Source organism: Monodon monoceros, unplaced genomic scaffold, assembly GCF_005190385.1.
Source record: "Monodon monoceros isolate NGI ecotype Baffin Bay Population unplaced genomic scaffold, NGI_Narwhal_1 Super_Scaffold_10, whole genome shotgun sequence".
Taxonomy (NCBI): Eukaryota; Metazoa; Chordata; class Mammalia; order Artiodactyla; family Monodontidae; genus Monodon; species Monodon monoceros.
The window spans coordinates 42999180-43017906 of NW_021703766.1; the positions used below are offsets into that span (position 1 = coordinate 42999180).

The window sequence follows — 18727 nt, forward strand, 5'->3', positions numbered from 1 at the left end:
AAAAAAAAAAAAAAAAAAAAAAAAAAAAAAAAAAAAAAAAAACCGCCACGGCAGCCTCTGACACAGAGCCCCGCCCCTCCTCGGCCCCCCCCCTCCCAACCAGCTCCCGCCAGGCCCTGACGTTTTGGACCCCTGAACTCCTTCTCCCGCACCTCCCGCCTCCCGCCTCCCACCCTGGCCTCCCATGCCAGGCCCCATCAGTCACCTTCCCCGCCTTCTCACTTGTCTCCTCCCCCCACACCTGGGTACCCTCCTTCTGCTTCCAGCCCCCCTTCCTCGCCTAGGTCCTGCCCCTCCCAGCCCGGCCCTTCCTCCTCACCTCGGGGCCGTGCACCCTTCAATAGCACGCGCACGAGATCCGGCACGTCAAAATAGGCCGCGTAGTGAAGCGCGTTCATGTTGGTCCAGCGGCTGCGCAGGGTCACGTCTGCGCCCAGTGCCAGAAGCTGCTGTGAGAGGCGTACAGCCGCCGCGGGGTCCCCTGCGTGACAGCCCGGGTCAGCGTGGGTTCCCTCCTCCAGAGGGTGGGCCCAGGGCGTGGGGAAGGCCCAGGGATTTAGGGACGGCACTTTGGGATCTTAGGCTGTGGGGTCCAGGATGGAGGTCTGAGGGCCGGGGTTCTGAGAGTGTTGGGCGTGGCAGTTAGGTTTGGGGGTTTGGACCCTCACCTACTCCGTGGGCCCCCGCCTTGCACGCATAATGGAGCAGTGTCATGTCGGTCAGCCCATCACGATCATTCACGTGGCAGCCTCGACGCAGAATCTGGGAGTACCAGGGGACCAGGGAGGGTTACCCAGACACGTGAGGATCCCCTTCCTCTCCTCCCTCGCTTCCCCAGCGCTCTCACCTCATTGCCAATGACATCAATCTTGTGCTGGACTTGGGGCACCCACTGGCGCACAATGGCGAACAGCTCAGGGATGGTGGTCTGCGGGTCAAACAGAATCTCCTGGCAGGCAGGGTCGTTGGGGTCGAAGAAGGTGAAGGCTGGGGTGGTGAGAGGTCCAAGATCACCCCAGGCAAACTGTGGACTGACCCCCTCTCCTTCCATCCTAAGGCAGAGGAGCTCTAGACCTTTAAAACCTTCTAATACAGAGTCTCAAACTGGTGGCACATGGGCCACAGGCATTTTCTGTGTGGCCAGCGTGAGGTTTCAAAATCAGGTCTCACATAAAAATGTGGATGCCGGGTGTGTCTTGAAAAATTGGAAGATCATATAACAGCAAACTCCACCCCATGAAACAAGAGTGTGGTAAGGAGTCTGCATGCCCAAGGGGGCTGCTACTGCTCTAGCACATGTTGCCCTGTCAGGGCATGCTTTAGCCAAATCTCCAGGGTAAAGGAAATTAAAAAGCCAGAAGTCACGGTTTTTAAGAAAAATCTCCCCAAATTTCAATTACTGTGCAGTCCACATAAAATGGATCCATGGGCAGGATCCAACCTGTGGCCAGCCAGGGGGTACCCAGAGGAACTTCCATCTCCCCCCTTTAGAGGGTTGCCCTGTAGTAACGTCAGCACCCAGCACAGGGCTGGCACAAGGCAGGAGCCCAGTGCATGTTGAATGGATGAGCAAACGAATGACCAGATGGCACAGAGCCCAGGGACGTACCTCATAGAAGGTGTCTCCCGGAAGTAGCCTGTGTGCTCTTTTTAAAACCCCAGTCACAGCACAGCTCTCCTTGGCTAAGCCTGCCCTGGCTCCCATCACACTCAGAGTACAGACCCAAATCCTCAGCCTGGCCCACAGGCCCTGCACAAACTGGCCTTATCTGTTCTCTGCCCTCTGCCCCTCACTCGTTCCCCTCCAGCCACACTGACCTCCTTCTGTCCTTCCAACTCGCCAGGCAAATTCCTCTCTCAGGGCTTTGTGCTTGCTGTTTTTCTTGCCTGGGCCTGTCTTCCCTGAGATCTTCCTAAGGCTTCAGAGAGGCCTCCCCAGACCACCCTGGCTAAATCAGCACCTCTGCCCTTCTTTATCTCTTGCCCTTTTTCATTTCTTTAAAAATATCACTACTTAGGGACTTCCCTGGTGGTCCAGCGGTTAAGACACTGTGCTTCCTATGCAGGGGGCCCGGGTTTGATCCCTGGTCAGGGAACTAAGATCCCCATATGCCACGCGGCGTGGCCAAAAGAAAAAAAAGAAGAAAAAAATCACTACTTAACATTACTTGTTTACTCCTTCCTCCCTCCCTCTTTCCCTCTCTTTCTCTTCTTCCTCATTCTCTTCCTTTCTTGCTTGTCCCCCTCACTAGGACGTTTCCAGGCTGCCTTGTTCACTCCCTTATCCATGCAGGAGGCGCTCTGTCAGTCTAGCTGAATTAATGTACAAATTTAATAAATACACGAGTTCCTCTTGGAGTCCACCTTAGCCCTCTCTCTGTCCTAGACTACATTTTCAGATTTCTTCACATTCTGTGACCAAACCCTCCTTGTTCTACAGGCAGGATTCCTGGGGACGGGGGGCAGATACCCTAGACTCTTTGAGTTCCCAGCAGGCCACAGGTCCCAGCCACATCCAGCCACATTTCCAGTGGAGATTTTCCAGTTTCCCAGGGTGGATACCCGGCCCTAGACACCCAGATAACGTTCTTATTTTTCTATCAGACTGAGGGCAACTTATGGCCTCTCTGACCCACCTCTAGTGGGTGACATGTCCACAGATGCCACCCCTCCTGCCCTATCCTGATGACACCTACTCTCTGAACTTGGAACCTCATTTCCGAACTTACAGCTGCCGGGGATTCCCAGCCAACATCTTTTAAAAGCCTCCTCCTATATCTAATTCTGGCTGAGCTCCACCCTCTCTACCCAGTAACCAGAGGGAGCTTTTAAAAATATAAATCAGACCTGCCCCCCCACAAACTGCTCTCCCCCGCCATCACACTTAGAATATATCCAAAGTTCTCACAGTAGCCTTTAAGGCCCTTGCAGATCTAGCCATTGCCAACCTCTCATCTCAGCTCCAATCACTCCCTAACAGCAACACCAAGATTTTCCTTCTGCTCCAAGCTCAGTCCTGCCTCAGGGTTTTTGCACTTGCTGCTTACAGCCTGGAACACTCTTTCTCCAGCTCTCCTATGGCTGATTCCTCCTCATGCTCTGGGTCTCAGCCTAAATGCCACCTCGTCAAAGACCCACCCTGACCACTCTGTCTCAAGGTGCTGCCCCCTAGCCATTCTCTATTATATCTCCATCTTTTATTTCTTTCATAGCATCCACTCCAATCTGAACTTATCCGATTTATATACCTGTTACTTGCTTAGTCTTGCCTTCTCTCCTGAGAGCAGGGATCATGCCTGGATTGCTCACCATTAAATCTCCATCTCCTAGCACAAGGCTTGTCACAGAGTAGTAGTGATGGATAAACAGTGTTTGGTGAATGAGTAGACACTTTCCTTTTCTCCAAGAGGCCACCCTCTCAGCTCCACATCTTCCTACCTCAGAGCCTTTACTCCTGCGGTTACCTTGCCTGGGACCCCCTTCCCCTAATCTTTTCCCTTGTTAACCCTCAATTCATCCTTGAGTCTCCCTCAAATGTTCCTTCCTCAGGGAAAGCATATCTTAAAAAGCTCTTGCAGAATTTGGTTCTTAGCAAACACAATTCTCATCAAGTCTTGTAATTATGTACTTATATTTTTATACTTATTTGTGTGGTTGTCATTGAGGCCTGTGAGTTCTCTTAGGCAAAGACTAGATCTGTCTTGCTCCATGCTGTGCCTCCAGTTCCTAGGTCCATAGCAGGCTTTCCAAAAATGCTTGTTTAATGACTAAATGACTGAATGATGTGTCATGAATCAAATATTATGATTATCCCAATTCCATTCTCCAATGGGTGAATGAATTAATGAAGGGGGGGAAAATCCAAGGGCCACGACTCCTCCAGAACACCTTCAAATCCTCCAGATTCCTCCCACCATCTCCACCAGCAGAGTTCAGCCAAACCTCCCTGGCAACCCAAGGCTCCAGGCCATATTGCTGAGTGGGGAGGGTGGTTACCGTAGTCCTTGGGGAGGGGGGCAGGTGCCGAGGGGTGCACAACAGGCTTCTGCCGGCGCTCCTGGGTGGGGCTGGGGGGCTCTGGGACAGGCTCGTCCTCCTCCTCCTCCTCTTCTCCCTCCGCCCTGAGCGGCGGGGCCATCGGGGCGGGATCTGTCTTAGTCATGGTCCTTGGTGGCCCTCAGTGGGCAGGTGCAGAGTTGGAGGTGGCCTTCAGGCAAATCCTGGGGGCAGAGGTCAGCTAGAGAGGGTGCCCCAGTCTCCGGAATCTGAGCCCCCCAGACGCTCACCGGGCTCCGGGTGGCTCCCACGCCCCCAGCTCTGGATTTTGGGCAATCATAGGGACCCCAGTCACCCATCAGAGGACGCTGGTTTGTGGGCCCAACGCCTACCACTTCCCCCAGGCCAGTCCCCCATTCTTCTCCTCCCGCGTCAGGGCCCTCAGTCTCGGCCGCCCCCTCCCCCGGTTTGTTTATCTCAGGATGCAGGATGCTTTGCCCCTCCCCTTCTCCGCGGGCCTCCCCTCTACCCATCTTACCTCGGGTGTCTGGGGCTGGAGACCAAAGCTGAAACCGGGGAAACTGGAGTAATGGGGTGCCAGTGTCTGGGGAAGTGATGGGGGAGAAGAAGACAGAGAGAAGGGGACGAGGCCCGGTCGCCGACGGGGGATGGGGGTGGAGAGGGAGGGGCGCTGACGGCGCATGCGCTGTCACCCCCAACCAGGCGCGGGGGCGGAGACACTGCGAGGCTGCTTGCATTGATGAAAAGGCTGGAGGCAGCGGTGGGAAGGGTATAGACACCGAGGACGGGGAGTAGAAGAAATGGCCACGAAGAAGGATGTGAGGCATGGAGACAGGAGAGAGATGAAGCAGGGACAAGGGCAAAAAGAGAGGGATGGGAAAACGGGCACATGGATTATTGTCCATCCCGCTGTGATAGCGCCTTTGCGAAGGCCTGCAAACCAGACCAGTTTGGGCAGGGGTCTCGATGTGTGGTAGTGGTGGGTGTTTTCTCTCTCTGACATATCAGACCTGACCTCTATTCCATGTCCACCCTAGACAAGGGATGTCTCAGAGGGATGATTTTGTGTTGACTCCTATAATCACTGTCATTGTCATTATCACATAGTGCGCACACAGCACTTACCCAGAGAAGTTAAGCCATTTACCCAAGGGCATACAGCAAACAGGTAATGGAGCTAAGACTTGAATCCCAGTGGCCTGGCTATAGAGCCTGGGCTTTTAATCACCGTGCTACATGGCTTTGGCAGTGCCTAGGGGATAGATCTGCCAATGGACTCCTCCCCCCAGAAAGGCCTCCAGGAGCCAGCCCAGGGATGAGGCCTTCCTGGCCCCATCATCCTGGCTGGGCTGTCACACCTGACTGGCTGTGGCCTGCACTGTCCACAATCATCCCAGCCTGAACAGGGCCAGCTGACTTCTTCCACCTCTCATCCTTCTAATGTGCAGGCCCAGTAGCTCCATTAAGATATTTCCAGAATTTCATCCCTCACCCCAGTCCCAGGCCCTAATCCTGGTCCATCCTTCATCCTCTCCCACCTGGACTGTGGCAGCTCCCCACAACACTCCAATATGCAGCCAGAGGGACCTGTTAACACCTGTCACATCAGGACCTTCCTAAAGGCATCTGCTTGCTGCACCTCACTGCAGGTAACAGCCAATGTCTCAACCACAACCCACGAGTCCCTGTGTGAACTTCCCTGTCATCTCTCCAATCTCACCTCCTCTCACTCTCCCCCTCAGTCACTCCACTCTAACCACCCTGGCCTCCTTGTTCCTCCTCACCCCAGGACCTCTGCACTGGCGTTCCTTCTGCCTGGAATGCTCTTTCCCCAGATACCTGGTTCCCTTACTCCTCTCTTTTAGGCTTTCGCTTATTGGTACCTTTCCAATGAGACCTTTTCTGCTCTATCTAACATTGCATCCCAACCCCACCCTCCTCACACACAAACACTCACTCCCTTCCCTGCTTCAGTGTTCGCCATAGCAACACTGTCTTCCTCCGGCTTATACCTTAGATGGTAGGGTATGTGCAGAGGCCGTTCTTCTCCCTGGAACATCCAGTCCACGTGCCTTCCAGGCCAGCTCCTTCTCATCATCAGGTGTCTGCTCAAACACTGTCTCCTTAGAGAGTCCTCCCTCCCACCCAGCCCATTACATTTTCATTCAGTCTTTATGGCACTTATCACAACCTGAAATTATACTGTTTATTTACTAGTTCATCTTCTGCTCAAGCAGAAAGTGAGCACCACGAGGACAGGACTTTTGTCAGCTGTGTTCACTGCTGTATCCCCAGCTTGGCACCAGCCTTGGCAAAGGGTACAAGGGGCTCTTCAGAACCAGGTACAACTCTCTCCAAACAAATAACCCTTGCTCTGCTCTGAGAATGTTTTACTGACCGCAAAGATTGAAGGTGGGGTTGGGACCTGGTTCCCAGGGTAATCACTGCTGACAGGGGTCTTGGGCCCAGGTCAGCCCTAAGGTTCAAGGGGTCCCTAGGAGGAGGTGGTGGGAGTCAGGGCCCTGAGGGAGGCACTGCTATGCCCCAGGCATGGGTCATGGGGCTGGGCCAAGCCCACGTTTGATGCGTCTCTCTTCCTCTGTCTTCTGTCATCTGTCCTGGTCCTTATGCACTGGGAGTCTGAGTGTCCAGGAGCTCAGGCTTGGCGTCCAGGGTGGGAGGTGCAGGACCTTGGGCAAGGACCACAGCTATGTCAGGCCCTCCACAGATGATGGTGAAGGCTTGGGACTCCTCAGGTCCAGGGAGCTGGGCCGTCCCAGGCAAAGAAGTAGTAGAGATGGAGGACACAGGGGAATGAGGGGAGTGAGGGGAGGGAAGGAGGGAAGGAAAAAGTGGGGGCAGGGGGAGAAATGGTGAGGAACAGGGAGGTAGAGGTGGGAGGGGGGTGTCAGGAGACAGAGAGAGATATGGGCAGAGAGAGATGTGAGGAGAGAGATGTGAGAACCAGAGAGACATTCATGAGGGTATAAAGAGGTATGGGGAAACAGGGAGAGAGATGTGGGGGAAGAGAGACACGGAGAGACAGATATGGGGGGTGGGAGAAATGTAGGTGCAGGGAGACAGGGATATGGATATGGGGGATAAAGATGCAGATGAAGAGAGACATGGGAAGTGGGGAGATAGATGTGATGACAGAGACATGGGGGCAGAAAGACAAAGATGAATGTGGGAGAGAAGAGAGACATGGGAAGTGGGGAGATAGATGGGATGACAGAGACATGGGGGCAGAAAGACAAAGATGAATGTGGGAGAGAAAGGAAGAGGTTGAGAGACAGGGATGGAATGGGGACAGGGGAGACAGAGAGAGACACTGTCAGCCCAGGGGCCCTGGCAGGCTCCATGAAGAGCCGCAGGCCTGAGTCTGAGTTATGTCCTTGCCCCCACCCCCACCCCCTCGTATGTCCCTCTTGTGCTCCAGCATGGTTCAGGCCACAGTCTCAAACATGAAGCCTCCGGGGACAGCCACTGCAGCTCTAGCTGACTGCTACTATCTGGGGATGCGAACCCAGTGCTGCTAGATCTGCTGAGCCTTCAGGAAAGACCAGAAAATATTTTACAGCATTACTGAGGCCAAAAGAATAATATCTGTGGGCCAGGCCCAACCCACTGGCTGTCAGGTTGAGACACCTTAGCTACAGAGGTACCTCAGGGGCTTTCTGAAACCCCCTCCCACCTCCTTTGTCCAGGCAGGAACAAGGGCCCTGGGACCTCAAGCTTGACCCTGGGGTTTTAAGCAGGAAAAAGGCCTGGTCAAATTTTGATTTTTAAAGACATGGTCCCCTTGGGAATTCCTTGGTGGTGCAGTGGTTAGGACTCTGTGCTTCCACTGCAGGGGACACGGATTCGATCCCGGTCGGGGAACTAAGACCTCACAAGCCGCGTGGCATGGCCAAATAAAAAAAGACATGATCCCCTCCACTCCCCACGCCAGAAAATACTCAGCAGTAAAACATAGGGGCAAAAGGGCCTTAGATAGGGCCTGGGAGACTCTAGTATAGAGTTGGAAACTCAAGCTCTATAGGGGCCAGGCAGGGAGTGCTCCCACAGAGGAGCACAGGCCTCCTCTGGGGCCAGACACCCAGGTTTGAATCCTGGCTCTGCAACTTACTGACTGCCTGGCTTTGGGCAAGTTACTGGACCACTCTGTGCTTCAGTTTTTTCATATGGAAAATGGGGACAAGAGCAGTTTCAATATCAAGGTCATAGTGAGTTTTCGATAAGTTATTTACTCTGTGTCTAGAAGAGAGTAAGGGCTGCTTAAATATTATAATATTATTAATAAATGGAGCAGCCACTATTAAGCTCCCACCGATAGTTGCTTGGCATTGCCAGACTGATTTTTTTCAAGCCAGAAATTTGGAAACACGGGTGAAATGTTCTGACTTTCAACTCTGGACTCTAGTTTAGCCGAAAGCACACCCACTGTGTGGGCCAGGCAGAGCACTCACCGCGCGCAGCCGGCCCCGGTGCGCCGGCGCCAGCAGGCTCTCCGCGCGCAGCTGCTTCGCCAGCTGTTCCAGAGCCCGCAGCCGCGCCTGGTGCCGCTCGTGGCGCCGCTGGAGCCTCCGCACCCGCCGCTGCAGCGCTCCCAGCGCCGCGCCCAGCCCGGGCCAGGGGTGCTGGGCCGACACTCCAGGGCGCGGCCCCGTGGGAACCGGCGGAAGCGGCAGGGGAGTCAGGAACACGGTGCCTGGGACCTCGGGGCCCCCGGATGCTGGCCCCAACACCACAAGCTGTACGGGGCCAGGGGCCGGGACGGCTGGACCAGGGGACAGGGACGTGGCTTCCTGCGGAGTTGGAGGCACGACTGATTTCTCGGTGCTTCGGGAATTCGTCTGCCTCTGGAAGACAAGGCAAGGGATGGGGGATCGAGGACATCAGGGCCGGACTCCAAGGAAAATTCCTCAGGAGTGGAGGGCTGAGAGTCAGCCTGCAGGAGGGACCTCCCTCAGAGGGGAGGGCGGGGGATCAGACTCCAGCAATGGGACTCTCCTGAGCTCACCTTGGCGGGCGGCGCTCCGGAGAAGATGGAGGGCACAGCATCCGGCCGCAGGTAGCGCACGCCCCAGCGCCACTGGAAGCAAGAGGGGGCGAAGTGCTCGCTGCACAGGTGCTGGTGGCAGCTAGGCACCCAGTGCTCACACCCCATGTGCCTCAGCCAGGCCTGCAGCCGGGGGCCATCCTTCAGGGGGAACCTGCCGGGGGGCGGGGTCAGCGAGATCAGGTCCAACCCCACCCCTCCATGAGGATATGCACACCCAGAGGTCCCTGAGCTCCAAACCTCTGCCTCCCCTGGGCCAGAATCTGGCCCTGCCTCCCAACCAGGCTCTCAACCTCCTACTCACATCCAGTTCTTCAGGCTCCACCTTTTAAACACCCAGCATCAGCCCACCTCTCCCACCTCCGCTGACCCTCGCATCCAGCCTCCAGCCTCCCCTGGCTGGGTTTTTGCAACAGTCTCCTTCCTGGTCTCTTTACCCACTGTCACTCTCCCTTCCCCCCCAGTCTGTTCCTCCATATGAATCCCAGGAGGCAGTTTACAGAATTGGACAAATCTAGATTGTGGGAGATCCCATATTCATGGGGGTAGGGGTGGGATTATAGATTAAAAGAGATTTAAGAAACATCAGTCCAAAGGCAGATGTGGACTTTGTCTGCAACAAGCCATTCTGTAAAAAGACATTTTAATACAATTGGGGGAAACTGAACATGAATTGGGTATTAGATTATTGTAAGAAGTTAATTTTGCTAGGTGTGATAATTATATTGGTTTAACCTTCTAAATAGTCATCTGTTGGAAAAATATTCTGAAATATTTATGGATAAAAGACCTAATGTCTGGAATTTACTTTAAAATACTGCATTAAAGATGTACATGGGAGGAAGGTGGATGAAAAAGAGCAAAATGTTGACAACTGGTGTAAATGAGTGATAGATGCACGAGGATTCATTTAAACAACTCTATTTTTTGTGTATGCTTGAAAACATGTTAAAAAGTTTTTAAACAACTTAACAACAACAAATAACCCGATTAAAAAATGGGCAAAGGGGGCTTCCCTGGTGGCGCAGTGGTTGAGAGTCCGCCTGCCGATGCAGGGGACGCGGGTTTGTGCCCCGGTCCGGGAAGATCCCACATGCCGCGGAGCGGCTAGGCCCATGAACCATGGCCGCTGAGCCTGCGCGTCCAGAGCCTGTGCTCTGCAACGGGAGAGGCCACAACAGCGAGAGGTCCGCGTACCGCAAAAAAAAAAAAAAAAAAAAATGGGCAAAGGACTTGAATAGACATTTCTCCAAAGAGGATACAAATGGCCAACCAGCATATGAAAAGATGCTCAACATCATTTATCATCAGGAAAATGCCAAACAAAACCACAAGATATCACCTCATAACCATTAGAATGACTACTATACAAAAACAAACAAACACAAAATAACAAGTGTTGGCAAGAAGGAGCAGAAACTGGAATGCTGTGCACAGCTGGTGGGAATGTAAAATGGAGCAGCCTCTATGTATGGCTGTTCCTCAAAAAATTGAAAATAGAATTACCATATGATCCAACAATCCCTCTTCTGGATACACACCCCCTAAAAATTGAAAGCAGAGTCTCGAAGAGATATGCGCATATACTCATGTGCATAATAGCATTATTTACAATAGCCAAAAGTGGGAAGAAACCCAAGGGTCCATCAACAAATGGATTAGCAAAAGGTGGTATATACATACAATGAAATATTATTCAGCCTTAAAAAGGAAAGAAATTCTGACACATACTATAACATGGATGAATCTTGAGTACATTACGGTAAGTGAAATAAACCAGTCACAAAAAACCCAAATACTGTATGATTCCACTTATATGGGGTATCTAAAGTAGTCAAATTCAAAGAAACAGAAAGTAGAACGGTGGTTGCCAGGGGCTGGGGGTAGGGGGAGGGAAATTGGGAGTTCTTGTTCAATGGGTATAGAGTTTCAGTTTGGCAAGATGGAGAAGTTCTGGAGGGACTTCCCTGGTGGTGCAGTGGTTAAGAATCTGCCTACCGACGCAGGGGACATGGGTTCCATCCCTGGTCCGGGAAGATCCCACATGCCACGGAGCAACTAAGCGCGTGCGCCACAGCTACTGAGCCTGCACTCTAGAGCCCACGAGCCACAACTACTGAGCCTGCGTGCTACAACTACTGAAGCCCGTGTGCCTAGAGCCCGTGCTCTGCAACAAGAGAAGCCACTGCTCGCCGCAGCTAGAGAAATCCTGCGCATGGCAATGAAGACCCAATGCAGCCAAAAATAAATAAATAAATATTTTTAAAAAAAAGAAAGAAAAAGTTCTGGAGATTGGTTGCTCAACAATGTGAACATGCTTAATACTACTGAATTTAAAGATGGTTAAGAGGGGAGATTTTACGTTATGTGTATTTTACCACAATTAAAAATTTTTTTAATTTTAAAGTTATTTTTTTTAATGAATTAAATAAAAGCTTTCCCGGTGGGAGTGGATAGGGATTATCTGATAAAGCACCCTCTACAGGTGCCCAACGACTTCTGTGTCCATAAGAAGTAGTGCCACCCGTTAACTGGTGCCACTGTCCCCAACGTCTCTTTTTGCCCTCTTTTATAGCAATTCACTTTCTATTTAGACCTTGGTTCAAGACTGTCCACAATAAAGACCTCACTTCCCAGCTTCATTTGCAGCTAGAGGTGGCCACATGATTAAGTTCCGGCCAGTGTTCTGTGGGAGCTGCCAGAAACTGTGAAACGTTAAAGGCTTATTTTAAGCTGCTAAATGTTGGGACAGTTTGTTATGCAGCATTAGATAACTAATACAGTCAGTCATCCACATCCCACCTTCACAATGTCTTCCATATCTGTGACTTTTTTTTTTTTGCGGTACGCGGGCCTCTCACCGTTGTGGCCTCTCCTGCTGCGGAGCACAGGCTCTGGACGCGCAAGCTCAGTGGCCATGGCTCACGGGGCCAGCCGCTCTGCGGCATGTGGGATCTTCCCGGACCGGGGCACGAACCCGTGTCCCCTGCATCGGCAGGCGGACTCTCAACCACTGCACCACCAGGGAAACCCTGTGACATTATTTACTTAATATTTTTCTTAAAATTGACCAACTTAAGTATTAAATGAAGATACCTAAAAGAGAAACTTTAAACCACAATTGAAAATGGAATACCAGTATCAATTCCATAAATAGGAGTTAACCATAAAAACATCTGATACCTTTACTTGCTCAGGGCTATAAGGCCTGCTCTCTCTTTGTTAAAAAGGAAGAGTAAGGAGTGTTAGAGGGTGGGGGACAATCCCATCCATAGGAGACAGGACAAATAAACTCAGGCATATGCACACAAAAGAATACCATGCAGCTCTAAAATAGGCTGAAGGCACTGTATGAACTGATATGCTATTGTCAGGCATACATTATGTGAAAAAAGCAAGGTTCCAAATAGAGTATATCAGCTTTTAGTAATTGTGGCAGCCTGAATAACGGTCCCCCAAAAGACATCCATGTCCTAATCCCCGGAGCCTATGAATATTGCATTTCATGACAAAGGATGTGATTAAGTTAAGGATCTTGAGATGGGGAAAATTATCCTCTACATCATCCAGGTTGGCCCTAAAAGCAGTTGCAAGTATTCTTATAAGAGGGAAGCAGAAGAACATATTACCACAGATAAAAGAGGAGACGCAACGTGACGACAGAAGCAGAGATTGGAGTGATGTGGCCAAAAGCCAAGGAATGCCTGTGGACACCAGAAACTGGAAGATGCAAGGAACAGATTTTCTCCTAGAGCCTCCTGGGGAATGCAGCCCTGCTGACACCTTGATTTTTGGCCCAGTAAAACCGATCTGGATTGTGAGAGAATAATTCCTATTGTTTTAAGCCACCAGGAGTTTGTAACAGCAGCCATAGGAAACTAACAAAGTAATAAAGGGGGAAACAAGAACGTATGTTCAGATTTGCTTGTATTTGCATAAAGAAACACTGGGAAAGACACGTAAGAAAGTAAAGAGGCCACCAGTGGGGAGGAGGTGGATGGGATGGACAGAGGTTGTTGGTGGGGAGCAAAGGAAGGCTTCTCAGGCGAAAGGCAGACAGAGAGGGAAGTGGGGGATAGCTGGTGAATGAGGACAGAAGGGCTGACTCAGAGGAGAGCGTGGCATCCAAAGAGCAGAACCCCAGGGCACAGAGCCAGGAACTCTGGCCGATGCAGTTCCTTCACCCTCAATCTGAGATCCAAGTGTTCTCACCAGCCTCCTTCTGCCTGGACACGAACATGAAATCCCTTGTACCAGCACTTCCCACCTGCTCCTGGGCAGAGACTGCCAACTGATTACTCCACGTCCACTCTCTTCTTCCTTACTAACAAACTCCAACTTTTTTGAGGCCATAATGTGCCCTGTTAGACGACTGTCTCCCAGGTTCCTTTGCAGTAGGTGGGCCATGTAACTAAGTTCTGGCCAATACTTTCATGTTGGGTGAGACATCTAGGATGGTACCTTAAATGTGAGAGGGTTCTCAAATGGAATCAGAAGCAGCTCAAGGCGCAAAGGAGGAAAGTAATATCATAGAAAACCTCTTCCTAATTTGGTCTTGTTTTTATTCCCTTTTGTTCCTCTAGATGGCAACATTTATGTTAGGAAATGTCCCTCTCTAAAATTCTACCTTAAGTGCACAGCCAGTGTCCTCCTTTTTTGGCCTCTTGTTGGCCATTCTATCTACAGCACTGCTAGGAGTTCTTCTTTTCTTCCTTACTAACATAACTCAGAATGTCTTCAGGGTGGTTAATTGCCCATCAAAAGACTACATTTCCCAGGCTCCTTTGCAGTTTTGGGGGGTGACCAATGATGAAGAACCTGCCGTTGGGTGGGATTTCTGAGGCTTTGTAAAGGGGACCAGCTCAGTTTAGAGTTGTGTCTCTTTTGCTCTTCGCCCCTTCTCTTTTCTCCCTACCAGAAATGGTTGGGCATGATGGCTGAGGTACTTGGCAGCCACTGGATGGATATGAAAGATGGGATCCTCATCCCTGATGATTGTGGAACTGTCACACCAGCGCTCATCTGCCAACCTCTATACTTGCTTCATGTGAGAGAAAAATAAACCTTGCGGTAAACTGTATTATTGTTCAAGACATTTTCTACCCTTCCCCACACGAAGATACACATTTCCACTCTACTGACCTGACGCTTGCCATAGACTTGCTGTGGCCAAAGAAGTAAAAGTGATATGGGCCACTTCTAAATATGCAATTTACCAGGAGCCATTGGGTGATTCTCCCCACTTTCTCTTTTCCCCCTCCCACAAGACCAACAATATTCCAGGTAGGGGAGGCTCCTTCAGCCTGAATCCCCAATTAAGATACAGTAGAGAAGGGCCACAAATGGCCGACAAAGGACATTAGTGTGAGTGAGGAATAAACCTTTGCTGTGGTAAGCCACTGAGATTCTGTGAGTTTGTTACTGTAGCATAACCTAACCACGCTGATTCCTATAGACCCCGTAATTTGGTAAAGCCACTATTCTTTCAGGACTTTGTTACTGCCAGACAGATGCAATTCCTACCTGTGAGACACCTCCCCCTGCCATGAGAGATGACTGTCATTTGTTCCTGAAAGGGCCTAAATCACAACTAATGAATGTTTCCTTTGGCACCCAGGCAGGAATTTTGAGTTACTTCCTAGCAGCCACTTCCCTCAGTGTTTCACCTTGTTCCTTCCTAGCATCCATGCCCTCTCTTGAATCTCCTTTGGAGACTGCTCCTCACCAAACTCTTAGCTAAATGGCTTCTTCAAGAGTGACTCAGGGATGGACCTTGAGGTGGGAATGGGTCAGCCTGTGTGAGGAACAGCCTGGCAGCCACTGGTGGGATTTAAACAACACAGGCATGAACTGATTTTTATACAGTCGCCTGGCTGCTATGCACAGTTCTCACTGTTCTCCTTATTATTATGTGTGAAGCACTTAGAACACTTACCTGGCATACAGTAAGTGCTCTTTAACGAAGTTATTATTGTCATCGCTGTAAGGGAAGCAAGCGTAGAAGTAGGAAGACCAGCAAGCATCTATCACAGCATCTCATTAAGAAATGATGGGGACTTCCCTGGCGGTCCAACGGGTAAGACTCCGCGCTCCCAATGCAGGGGGCCCGGGTTCGACCCCTGGTCAGGGAACTAGATCCCACATGCATGCCACAATTAGGAAGTCCACATGCTGCAACTAAGAAGTCCGCGTGCCATAAGTAAAGATCCCACATGCCACAACTAAATATCCCTCATGCTGCAACTAAGACCCAGCACAGCCAAAATAAATAAAGAAAGAAAGAAATATTTAAAAAAAAAGAAAGAAAGAAATGATGGCAGCCTGGGCTATGCTGTGACAGCAGAGGTGATAAGAAGTGGTCAGACTAGGAATGTGGTGGGTTTTCTTTCTTTCCTTATTTCCTAATAGTTTAGCGAAGATTCTGCCATTTGCATTTACAACTGTATTGCCAAGGAGTTAGGGCTTTTGTTGTGATTGCTGCAGAATGGGACTGTTTTGGAGGGTAGAGTCAAAGGATGGATTAATGGACTAGATTGGGGGCAGTGGTGCTGAAGAAGAGAAAGGATCAACTTGTGTCCTCAGTTCTTCAGTGATTGACCCCGCACCTGTCCATGAGCTCTGTCAGGGCAGGAACAAGATCTGTCAGGGTCCTTTGTGTCCAGCAGGAGCTTACTTACTACAGGAGACGCTCGGAGTTGCTGACTTAATAAACGATGTCAGAGTGATATATATTAAAAAGCAAGTCTGGACATACTGATTTAGGTTCAAAGACTCCTCTGTCCTCCTCCTCCCCTGAACCAGGGTCCCTCAAGGGATAGCTGGGACATGGCATTCTGAGTTTCCTGAGGAGCCCACCTGAAATGCATTCATCGAATTCATCCAACAAATATTTACATGCTGCGGAGCGGCTGGGCCCGTGAGCCATGGCCGCTGAGCCTGCGCGTCCGGAGCCTGTGCTCCGCAACGGGAGAGGCCACAACAGTAAGAGGCCCGCGTACCGAAAAAAAAAAAAAGGGGACTTTTGTCACTTTACATCTGCAACACGTCCCTGAGAAAAATATAGAAAATTTTTTTCCTATTAACTCTTCAGCTAGCTTTTCCCGTGTCTGTCATTCCAGCCAAATAAATAAGAGAGCAGGTTTTTTGTTGTTATTGGGTTTTTTTTGTTTTATAGTTCAAGCTAATTTTTACTTTCTCAAGTGTGAGAAAAGAGAAGAAGTAAAGATGACTCTAAGCGTTTCTAGCCTGAAAGACGGTAAGGATGGAAAGCTATTAACTAGGATAATAAAGGATATGGGAGGTTTTAGGAGAGACAAAATCAGGGGCTTGGTTTCGGATGTTTTGAGTTTGAGATGCCTCAAATCCGTGGGGATGGCGAGTGGGCAACTGTAGGCTCTTTCTGAGCCTGGACCAACCTCACTTCTGTCTACACGGCCCTCCCATTCCTCCGCTCGCCCCGTTCACTACCTGCAGTTAATCGTCTACCCCTGCTGTTTCACACATCTGCACCTTTACATGTGCGGTGTCTACTGTTAGTGAAACACTGGGAACACGGTCTCTTCAACCTGCTAACCCTGCTTCCAGACACCGGCAAGATGGACTAGATCCCCCCGCACTGCTGCATTTACCCTCGGGCCCGCCCCCACAGGGCCCCGCCTCCCTGCAAGCCCCGCCCCTCGCTTGTGCTCACTTGTAGAAGCTCACCGGGCGGTTGTCCGCGCCCAGTTGGCCCGCATTGTTGGAGCAGTTCGGAGCCCGGCAGTACTTGGGCATGGCTGTCCAACCCAACTGGGTTTTGCCCGGTCTGAAGACGCACTTTGGTCCTCGCCGGGCGCCGCCGAACCCCGCCCCGACCGCGCGCTTGCAGCGTGCCTGACGTAAGGGGCCTCGTCACGTGCCTGCGTACTGCGCGCCAGGCCGTGTTACCACAGCTACGCCCTCATCACGTGGCAAATAGAGACAAGCGAGAATGTCTGCGCAGAGCCGGCTCTTAGCCACCCGGACCTCATCACATGATGGGGGAGAAGTGGCGTCAAGGCGTTTCTGAGTCTGCGCCAACTCTTCAGTCTTTTTCGGCTCCACCCTACGCTTACATCCGGGCGACTGCCACTGCGCGGATAGTCGCCCTTGGGTGAGGGTGGGGGGGGCAGCAAAAAGCGAGGCGAGGAGGCTTTGGCGTTAGCTTCGTAAAAGTTAAAACCTGATATTTATTGAATGACGAAAACACAGACGGGATTTAAAAAAAACTCCACAACGCTCGATCAAGTATCAAGCTGAGCCGTGGCTCCACCCTGCCAGACCCTCCGCTCCGACTCTTAGCTCTCATTGGTCAAAAGCGCCTCCTGGCAACCCTGAGATTGGCCAGACCGGCAGCCGGCCGCGTCCAATGGGCGGCGGCGCCGGCTTTCCCGCGGCCGTTCGCTGTTCGGTGGCAGTTGAGGAGTGTAACGGTCGCCGGGCTCCGGAGTGACGATGGCGGCCTTGGGGCCCGGAGGCTACGCGCGGAACGATGCAGTCGAGAAGTTGCCATCCATCATGGCGGGAGTTCCGGCGCGGAGGGCCCAGTCCTCCCCGCCCCCCGTTCTACCGCTGTGCCTCCGGCGGCGGACGAGACTCTCGGCGGCGCCCGAGGACACGGTGCAGAACCGGGTGAGGAGCTGCTTGCCTTGCCCATCTCAGTTCCAGGTTCCCCTGGGTCTCCCTTGGTCCCGCCCTTAGATCTTTGGCCCCGCCTCTCAGCCCCCGGTTGGTACCCCCTCTAGTTGCTCTCTGACCCGACTAGTCCTCTAAACCCCGCCCCCTTAGCCAAGGCTCATCCCACTGCCCTGTCTCCTCCTCTCTCGGGTAGTGCCCGTTGTTCCTACTCCCACTTCTCAAACCCTGGCCCCACCCTTAGCCCTTGGAGCGTTGCCGGGGTTCCTCCCTGGCGTTGTACCTTGGAGCGCATTTTAGTTTTGCTAATCACCTTCTAGTTCTGTTTATCCCTTTAGTTACCTTTAGATGTATCTCTAGGCCACTTTTGTATCCTTCCACTTTTGTTGACCTCACCCCCCTCTTGGTCTTTAGGGTCTCTACCAGGGTTCAGTCCCGAGTCCTACTTGTTCCAACTCTTCCTCAGCTCTAGCCTGCCTTCCTTCATCCGCTGCCTTCTCTTTCCTTCTTCTTTACCAAGGTGGGATTCTTAGTCCATATTGCCACCCTAAATTATGGACAGGATGTGAGTAATATTTGTAAAATCTCAGCAGCACTGCCGGAGGTAGGGAGACGGCGTGTGGAACAGTTCCTTAAATCCTGAGACACAGAAACAAAGATTTTAGAGTAGGTAGAAGAAATTCCAGTAGCACAGCAGCAATTTAAAAAATCGTTTTCCAACTCCCTGAAATGCAAAGTGTGTTTTTATAAAATGGAGATAACGATAACCATGGTGTTGCAGGGAGATGCGACAAGATTGTGAATATGACCTACTTGGCACAAAGTCCAGGTAGAGGGTCAGTACTTGGTAGCTGCTGTGGATCTTGTTCCTCCTCCGTGGCTTTCTGCTACACTCTGATTATATCACCCACTTCTGGGTGCAAGGCGCTAGGCAAGTGGCCTCTGCCCACTTCTTTCGCCATACTTCCCTTGGCCTCCCTCTCATGAAGGTTCAGT

At 51.4% G+C, this 18727-nt stretch overlaps 3 protein-coding genes across 10 annotated transcripts in view; 1 reads left to right on the forward strand and 2 right to left on the reverse strand.

The window, feature by feature from the left end:
• The window catches only part of CLIP3 (CAP-Gly domain containing linker protein 3), a 14126-nt gene extending 7920 nt beyond the window's left edge, over positions 1–6206 (reverse strand). For 3 of the 5 annotated variants that reach the window (XM_029209480.1, XM_029209460.1, XM_029209496.1), the window contains exons 1-5: positions 4535–6206; positions 3997–4220; positions 848–987; positions 669–762; positions 320–481 (exon numbers count right to left, since the gene is read on the reverse strand). In XM_029209480.1, coding sequence (XP_029065313.1) covers positions 320–481; positions 669–762; positions 848–987; positions 3997–4162 — 562 coding nt within the window. In that variant the 5' untranslated portion in view covers positions 4163–4220; positions 4535–6206. Of the gene's footprint in view, positions 1–319; positions 482–668; positions 763–847; positions 988–3996; positions 4449–4534 lie in introns of those variants that run through there. The other 2 variants (XM_029209486.1, XM_029209470.1) reach the window with 2 other exon arrangements.
• THAP8 (THAP domain containing 8) lies at positions 6200–16932 on the reverse strand. Of its 2 annotated transcripts, none has more exons than XM_029209515.1 (4): positions 16770–16932; positions 9041–9233; positions 8487–8879; positions 6200–6707 (listed from the first exon to the last, which is right to left on the reverse strand). In XM_029209515.1, the coding sequence occupies exons 1-4, from the start codon at positions 16850–16852 to the stop codon at positions 6627–6629; spliced, it is 750 nt and encodes a 249-aa protein (XP_029065348.1). In that variant the 5' UTR covers positions 16853–16932; the 3' UTR covers positions 6200–6626. The 2 variants fall into 2 exon arrangements, with proteins under 2 accessions (XP_029065348.1, XP_029065340.1); XM_029209507.1 differs by having other exon boundaries at positions 6202–6783.
• Positions 16933–17188: 256 nt separating this feature from the next.
• WDR62 (WD repeat domain 62) overlaps positions 17189–18727 on the forward strand; it is a 45351-nt gene continuing 43812 nt past the window's right edge. For all 3 annotated transcript variants that reach the window (XM_029207250.1, XM_029207261.1, XM_029207271.1), the window contains exon 1: positions 17189–17728. In XM_029207250.1, coding sequence (XP_029063083.1) covers positions 17552–17728 — 177 coding nt within the window. In that variant the 5' untranslated portion in view covers positions 17189–17551. The remainder of the gene's footprint in view (positions 17729–18727) is intronic.

Excerpts from the sequence above, each read along its gene's own strand:
- THAP8 (XM_029209507.1), bottom strand. The coding sequence starts at position 16,852 with ATGCCCAAGTACTGCCGGGCTCCGAACTGCTCCAACAATGCGGGCCAA. Across the intron at positions 8,880-9,040 it reads CCGGAGCGCCGCCCGCCAAG|AGGCAGACGAATTCCCGAAG; the intron begins GTGAGCTCAGGA and ends CTTGTCTTCCAG. Across the intron at positions 6,784-8,486 it reads ACCGGGGCCGGCTGCGCGCG|CTCCCTGGACCTGAGGAGTC; the intron begins GTGAGTGCTCTG and ends GGGACGGCCCAG.